This window comes from Pseudorca crassidens, chromosome 12, assembly GCF_039906515.1.
Source record: "Pseudorca crassidens isolate mPseCra1 chromosome 12, mPseCra1.hap1, whole genome shotgun sequence".
In the NCBI taxonomy this organism is placed as follows: Eukaryota; Metazoa; Chordata; class Mammalia; order Artiodactyla; family Delphinidae; genus Pseudorca; species Pseudorca crassidens.
The window spans coordinates 8,464,235-8,472,695 of record NC_090307.1 but is presented as its reverse complement, the minus strand read 5'-3'; the positions used below and the strand labels follow the sequence as shown (position 1 = coordinate 8,472,695).

The 8,461-nt window shown below is 45.6% G+C and overlaps 1 protein-coding gene across 4 annotated transcripts in view; it reads left to right on the top strand.

Annotated features, from left to right (window-relative positions):
• The first annotated feature begins 3,918 nt into the window (after positions 1-3,918).
• Positions 3,919-8,461, top strand: part of DOK6 (docking protein 6) — a 415,462-nt gene continuing 410,919 nt past the window's right edge. Inside the window, exon 1 of one of the 4 annotated variants that reach the window (XM_067698863.1) lies at positions 3,919-4,268. Coding sequence is in view for 1 of the 4 variants with exons in the window: in XM_067698864.1 (XP_067554965.1) it covers positions 4,203-4,268 (66 nt within the window). In the remaining 3 variants the exon portion in view is untranslated. The remainder of the gene's footprint in view (positions 4,269-8,461) is intronic. The other 3 variants (XM_067698862.1, XM_067698865.1, XM_067698864.1) reach the window with 3 other exon arrangements.

Genomic DNA, 8,461 nt, shown 5'->3' with positions numbered 1-8,461 from the left:
TGGATTCCAAAGCCATTCCCAAATTTTACAGTTTTTGTTTGAGGCAGTACCCAACTTCCACATACCATTTATGCATAACAATAACAAGTCATCCCCAAAATTAGCAGATGAAAATAAGTGTGTCTTCTGTTATTTAGAAACAACTAGTAGCAAGTTAGGTGGCTGGTTCAGACTCTGGGTCTCTCTCTCAAAGTGTCAGCCAGGGTAGAGTCCTTAAAGGCTTCACTGAGGAGAATCCATGTGTGAGGGTACTCACAGCTGTTGGAAAGCCTCAGAAGATCTACCTCCAGGCTGATATACATGGGCCTCTCCACAGGATTGCTTCATATTGTGGCAGCTGGCTTCCCCCAGAGCAAGCAATCCAAAAAAGATCACCCAAGAGAGAAGCCACAGTCTTTTATAACCTAATCTAGGAAGCACACTCCATCACATCTGCCATTCTGTTCACTAGAAGTTAGTAAAAAATTCCAAGCCAGACTCAGAAGGAGGATTACATGGGCCATCGTACCAAGAGTTGGGGATCTTTGGGTCCCGGTTTAGAGACTGTGTACTATAGTGATAAAAGTGTGAATAGTATGCAATTTTTTTGGTAAGTAAAATAGAAATAGGAGCACATATGTGTCTTATATAGTCAAAAAGCAGCAATGGAAACATAAACCCAAAACTAATAAAAGTGGTTTCCTAAAAAGAGAAGTAGAAAGCAGAAGGAAGGGACAGAAATCAAAGCTGTATCTGTCAATGCAACTTGTTTGGTAGGTTTGACTCTGGAAATATGTGAGTATTTCACATAATGAAAGCTCAAAAGAAAAGAAGCAGTCCTTAGATATGGAATCTGTCAACATTAATTTGAATTGGAAATATTTGTAAAAACAGAATTTTTCTCTTTTAAAATATATTTCTAAAAGAAAAGTGTTTCATTTCTTGACAACTGAAAAGCTTAGAATCAGTAGCAAAAATAACACCCTAGTAACCAGATTAATGGGAAATGCATTTCCCATTAAAATGAACAAAGGTTCCCAGAAGAAATAATGGATTCCAGGTCCTGAGTTGGAAATGTACAAGATGAGCCCGGGATATCTTGTGAGTGATCACAGCAAAGCTATTAAGGTTCATGGTTTTTTTGTGATAGAAACACAAAAAATGTCTATTGAAACAGTTCCTTTTGGTCAAGGATGGAGCAATTCAAACAGCAAAAAGAATAAGGACTGTGATGGATTGAAATACATCACATATACAAAACTCTTATCTTTGATGATATTTTAAAGGGAGCAGAGTTTCCTTTTTGTGTTTGCTAGAACCCATTCAATATTTCTGAAAAATGGTTGATAAAGGTTGAGAATCAAGCATATTCCCTGCCTTTCTTACAAGGAATCTATTTCAGGGCAATCCTGTAGTTTGCAAAGGAAAGTTTTGTTTTGTAAGAAACGAGCTTATAAATGCAGGAATAAAATCAAATTAGAAAATCAAAATGTTGCAATCCATAATAAAACAATGTATCTAAACAATGGTCATCAGGGGCTGCAAAAACGATTAGGTGGAAGGTTGGAGGAGAATTTTGTAATGTATGGATCAGGATAACAACACTTGATTCCTTTCATCAGTGGGATAGTCAGACATTTTGTTTGCTTTGATGTGATTCAGTAGGATATATACAGCACCTCATCAATTATTCTTGAAAACAAAAAGAAGAATGTACTCAAATGTCTAAGTCACATTACTAGTTTGGGGCTTAGGTGACTAAAATAAATTATGCCATGAGAATACAAGCAACCAACCCAGACCTAGAAGAATTTACATGACAAATTTATATTACATAACCTAGTGTTTTCAAGAGGCTAACAAACAATATAAAAAGAGGGGGAGGGTATTTTGTCATAGACACACACACACACACACACACAAATTGCTATACCAGCAATATAAGAATCAAACAAATATAGGGTAATATTTACATCGTATTAGGGTATTATAAAGACCTACATAAGCATATGAACAAAGGCAAAATCATTCCATAATCTTTAAAAGCCAGAGTTACCAACCTTACCTTATCCTTGGGTATGCCTTAAGATTGTTGCTGAGACAAAATTAATCCCTGACTTCAAACAGCTTACAATCAATTTGTGGAAACCGATTATTATATAAAGGATGGTGGAAGTTAGTGGTCAGGGAAATTATTGTGGACACAAAACCTATCTTGAAATTGTGCCTCTGAAACTGAACATCTCTGAGCCTCAGTTTTCTCATCTATTAAATAGCCAATATCCTTGGGTTGCAAAGAGGACTGAATTGAATAATGTATTTAAAGTATCAGCAAATCTAAAACAGTCTTCACATGAAGAAAAGAAATAACAGCCATGTAGTGTACGAAATAGTAACAAATGTGTGGGCTGGACCACATGCTCCACGTATTTGGAGAAGGGGAATCACACCAAGTTAACAGGGAGTTTACGCAAGTTTTCTGCAAGTATCAGAATTTGAACTCATTCTGAGTGGCAGCCTAAGGAATCTTGCCATGTGATTGGATATGTCTGCCCCGGCACCTGGCCCTCTGCATGGCGGATATCCAAACAAATGCTTGCTAAATAAATGAATGGATAGGAATAGTGTGCTGTTCAGCCAGGTTAGAGTTGCCGTTGGGTTATATGGGCTCTGCATAGAGACTCTTGCTAATGATGGGACCAAAATCACCTTTGGGGCGTCCATTTGGTAGGGTGAGGGGCATGCTACTTTATCCTGCAGGTTTTGATATTTTTCTCGCCTCAATCAAGTAGTTTCCTTTCTCTCTTACTATTGTTATGTTCCCAATAGGGCTAAGAAATTTAAACTGAGAACATGGAAAAATACTGCTCACCAAAATAAGCAGAAATAAACACGATCTTTTGAACTCTTATTAAACATAGACTCTATAAAGAAGTCACTTAGAAAATTTTCAATCATTATACATTATTTTTCTTAATTAGAAACATCCTTACTATGTATTAAATATCCTTCCCTATAGCAAAAATCCATATATTGTCCCCAACCAACATTTAATACTCCCTCATTTTTCCTTGAATCTTATCAAACGGATGTAATTTTTAGATTAAAATTTCTTTACAACAGAGAATAGCCTACTTCTAAATGTCACGCGTTCCTACATAAAGGGGTCAGAGTTCTTCATTGTTTTGTTTTTACGAGTGGAACATTTCCATAAATCATTTGCATCCACCGGTAACTGCTATGGTCTGCATTTCCCCTAGAAGATGAAAAGCCACGAGCCACTTTTAGTCATAGTTAACTAACACGCGGGCATAAATCACTCCACTCCAGCGCTCACGGCTTCTTCGGGAGAGGACGTCGGAGACCGGGGCCTCGCCTGATTGCTCCAGTCTTTCCAGCAGCAGAGGGATTAGACACATGCGCACGATTGGTCTCTTTGTGTGCACCGGGAAGGGCTTGGCGTCGATTTACAGTTCCTAACCTAACGGGGCAAAGACCTGGAGCGCGAGCGTGCGCTTAGGAATAAAAATGCACTGTAAAACACGGCCATTGAAATAAACAATTGCCTAGCTCCCGTTGGCCTTCTTCCCTGGGAGGATCCCCACCGCCCTTTCCCCGGTGTCCAGCTTGGGCGCGGAGATTAAGAGCCCGGGAATGAGGAGCCGTGGCCTCAGGAATCCCGCACCCGGGAGAGCGTGGCTGGCACAGGGAGCCGGGTGGGAGCGGGACCCAGGGCGCGGGTGGCGGGAGGAGGTCCCCGCCCGAGTCGCGAGTGATGGGGCGCGTCTTCCGAGTATCTTCTAGCCCAGCCACCCCGCGGGCCAGGGGGAGGGAGCCGGGCGGCGAATGGGCCCGCCCCCCCCCCGTTCCGCCCCTCCCCCCCGCGCTGGGGAGCCGCGATGGTGCACTCCGGCCAGCTGTGCGCCGCCGAGTGAGGCGCCAGCCCGTGGGTGCTACCGGGGGCGGAGGCTGCGCGGAGGGGGCGCCAGCAGCAGGCGGCGGCGGGGGGCGAAGGTGAGGACCGGAACGCGCAGGGCGGGCGCTGTTCGCGGCGCCGGGCCGCGTTCCTCGTCCGCGGTCACCCTGCCACCCAGCCTGCGTCCCCGGCGGCGGGAGCTCGGGGGCACCGGGCGGCGGCTGGCGGCGGCCGGCTGGATGCGAGACCTGCGCGGACCCCGTGGCGGACGGCAGCTCTCGACTCGGGGAAGCCGAACGCGCTGGCCATGGCCTCCAACTTTAACGACATAGTCAAGCAGGGCTACGTGAAAATCCGCAGCAGGAAGCTGGGGGTGAGTCGCTCGCTAGGCTTTCTCCTTCCCCTGCGCCCGTTTGGCGCAGCTGGCGATGGGGGGCGGGGCGGGGAGAGGTGACCCACTCGGGGGCAGAGGCAAAGAAGGACCCGGCTCTCCCGCGGACGGCCCGCTTGTTGCTCGGCGGGGCTGGGGGCCCGCACCTGCCTCGGGGGGCTCTGCCCACCCGGCTGAGGGCTCCGGGAGCGCCTGGGTCCCCGTCCTCATGTGCGCGGCGCTGGTTTAGACCCAGACTAAGAAGTCTTGTAGGCGAAAGGGATGGTCAGTTCCGAGATGAATGCGCCCCAGAGGGGGTTTATATTCAGAGCAATCCGCAATGCTCTGTTCTCAGGAGTGTGTGCCTTCGGGTACAACTGCTCTGTGTGCAGGACGTGGACACACGCTCTGGTGTGTGTGTGTGTGCGTTTAGAATCACCATTTTCCCCGCTTCCCCAGCCCGCTTCGAAATTCTCTTTTGATGCCTTGCCTGCGCCCCGCGTCCCTGCCAGCGACTGCCGGCGAGTTTCGTGCTCCCTGAGCAGTTGCCCACCGGCAGGCTCCCTGGCCGCGAGTGCGCCCGGACAGGTGGACCGAAGTCCGCGTGCACGCAGGTGTGTGCTCACGGCCGCTGACACGGGAGCGTTCACGACAGAAAAGTTTAGGGAGACCTTCTCTTGGTTTTTTGAAATATGCTCTGCCCGACTTGGGAGAGAAACAGTGTAGACCCCCGAGGGTTTAAAACTTCTCCAGTGACCGGATGAGGAGGTAAGAGGAACGCGTAGACGGCCCTAGAGGACCTGGGAGGTGGGCTGCAGGGAGTGGGAGGGGAGGGCGGGCACCTGGGCCGAGAGACGCCAGAGTGAGCAGACGTGGGGGGACGGTCGGAGCGACGGGCAGAGGTCCCCGCGGGAGCGCGCGCTGGGGGAGTGGGCACCCGAGGCCGGCCTGGGTGGGCCTGTCCAGAACGCGAGGGAAACTCGATCTGGGGGCCAAAGTGCCCGCTTTCCGGATTCCCTGGATGTCCACCTCACGCTACGGAGCTCCGGAATCCTGGGGCAAAGCGGCCTTGAACGAGAACATTCGCTGCCTTCCCTGCTGAATGGATGAATTACTCTAACTTGGAGAGGGAAAGAGAAGGAGGGAGAACTTCGTTATTCTCATTAAAAAGAAAGAAAGAAAGAAAGAAAGAGAAAGAAAATAAATGCTAAACGTATCGTTAGAAAACTAAGGTGGGGTAGAGTCCCTAAAAGAGGAAGGATCACCTCGCACCCAGAAGCCGCTTTGCGCGAGTTGGTGGACACAGGTGTTGGGGGAGGAGGGAGGGGACAGGCAGACTTGCCTTTTTGTGCTGCCCCCGTTGGGTTTCACGTTCGAGATGCAGACTGTACCCCAAGGACACACGGGACCCATTCTCCAACTTCAGCAGACCTGTAGAAGTGGGGAGCACAAACCTGGGTGAGGACAAAGCTCCCCTCGCCCCCGCCTGGCGCCTCGGTGCGCTGCTGCGCGCCCCGCCTGGCGAGAGAGGGCAGACGCGGCGTGCAGACCCTCGGCCGGGTTTCAAGGGCCGCTCCTGGGTAGAAGAATGCGCCTCATTCTTTCCCAGGGAGTGAAGGAAGAACCCTCGTGAAAAGCTGCAGTTGTCCGGCAGGCTGATGGCTTCTCGCGGCCCGGACGTATTGCTCAAATCTGTCACCCTGACAGCCATCGGCCAAGACAGGAGGTGCGGAGCTAGGGCTTGGGGGCGCGGAGGGCGGAGAGGGGGGTAAGAACTGTTCCAGGAACTTGACCTTTGAAGCCCTTTGCCCTCCCACGGGATGCTTGCTCATCATTCTCGCTCTTGCGTCTTCTTGAAATCTCAATTGTGTCTGACACTTCACACGCTATAAGCTAATGGATGATTTAAGTCCCCCGGGGAGATGTGCATCTGCTTCCACAGTCACCGTGTACGTGAAAATCAGACTAAGGAACAGAACGCTGAGAACCCCGCCTTGCGCACTTGGCCTTGGAGTCTATAGGATTCCTCCCCCATCAGAGCTTTCCAGGATTTCATATAATTAAAACTGAATTTGCATCTTAATTATAAGATAGGATCCAGGGAAAGAGCACTGAATGTTTCTTGGGTAACTATGGCATTTACAGCCTTTGAAATGCCCTTTTAGAACACCATACACCGTTTCCCCCCTAAAGATGTGTGCAGATGTTTATTTCATTTCCAAAGCATCTCTTTCCACACCCACTGTTTAGAGCTATGCATGTGTAAAGGACAGCCTTCACAGAAAACAATAAAAGCATGTTTACTTCAGAGTTTGATGTTGAAACAGTTTGCATTGTTTTAATATCAAAATATTAAATTAACCTTGACTATTTTTGAGAATATTATTTATTTTAAAAAACTTTAGCAACTTTTCTATTCAGAATATGCTAGTATTCAGAAGGGTGAATTCCAATGACAGAACTTCACACAGATGATTCTGTGAAGCTTAATAAGTTAAATGGGTCCCGTAAGATAGTAAAACACTAAGTGAATATCATGTGCCTTAAAAATGAAAATGTATAATCATACCCAAAATCATAGTTATAGGAATTATCTAAGCATTAGATGATAGGAATCAGTTATAGGAATTATCTAAGCATAGTTTTCCTAGTTAATAATACATATTCATAATTTTATGGGCTCAGAACTATGAACTTTTCTAAATAAAAGAATACTTTTAACTCAGAGGATACATAATGGTTCTTTTATGGGTTATGTTCAAAATTAAATTTCACAATAAAAATAATTCTAATTAAATATGCACAGATATTTGATTTAGTATGGGTAGAATGCATGCTTTCAAGAACCAAATTTTATAGTATTCTAAGGGAGAAGAGGGCCTGGCTGTGAGGCCAGTTGTATCAGAGATGAAAATGATGACATGAAAATATATTTTGAGATAAAATATTTAATGTGCCCTTTACTCCTCACAAGTTAGTGCTTATTATTATGCTGAATGAGGGCCGAAAAGCATTTCCTGCCCTCTAGGCAGTGGGGCACCCCTTCCAGAGGTGCTTCCAGGTCAAAGTGTTTGAAAGGGCCCCTGCCCTGTGTCTTTTTACAGAACCTAGTGCTACCTGTTGAGGATAATTCCTTAGCCAAATAGTTGGGTGAAGTAGTAAGTGTTAAACTTTTTTTTTGTTGTTTGCTTTCAAATTTGTCTTGGATCATTAATCAGTTTTTCTTCCATTTAGGAAAATAATTTTGAGAAAAAAAATAGAATCATCTTCCTGAATTTTACTCTTGTCCTTTAAAAAATATGCTTGTTAAGTCATTATTTATTAATTTATTTTTGGCTGCGTTGGGTCTTCGCTGCAGCACGCGGGCTTTTCTCTAGTTGTGGCGAGTGGGGGCTGCTCTTCATTGCGGTGCGTGGACTTCTCATTGCGGTGACTTCTCATTGCGGAGCACGGGCTCTAGGAGCGCAGGCTTCAGTAGTTGTGGCTCACGGGCTCTAGAGAGCAGGCTCAGTAGTTGTGGCGCAGGGCTTAGTTGCTCCGTGGCATGTGGGATCTTCCCGGACCAGGGATGGAACCCGTGTCCCCAGCATTGACAGGCAGATTCTTAACGACTGCATCACGAGGGAAGTCCCAGTCATTACATTTTTGAAGGTATTAAATCATTAAAAGTATAATGATGACTCTTATAAAGAATCATTTCTTTAAATTCTCTATTAATTTTTCATTATATTACATTACCATTTCTATAAATATATTGTTTTCCTTTTGCAGGATTTAAAAGCGCTTACTGTAGTTTAGTTCTCACCATCTTATCTGTTGCATGATTTATATTATAATTCACAAGATACCATGGTGGCCAGTATTTTTTTTTTAAGAAAAGAGTACTTAAAAACTCTAATAAATATAAAACAAAGCAAATGCTTTTTGGTCAATATTGTTTATCTCTTAGCCTTTATTATCTATTCTTCTTCTGACCTCTAATAGGTTAAATTTAGTCAGCAAGGCATATATTGCAAAATATCCAACCTGTTCTTGGTTTGCAGATAAACTAAGAACACAATTGCTGAAACTGTTACTAACTTTATATGGGGCTTATTGACTCTATAAATGTAGCAAAAGTAAATGCAGCATTATGCAGTGATATCACCATATCATCACCATCATTGCCACCAGTGTACAAATTCCAGCCTGCAAAT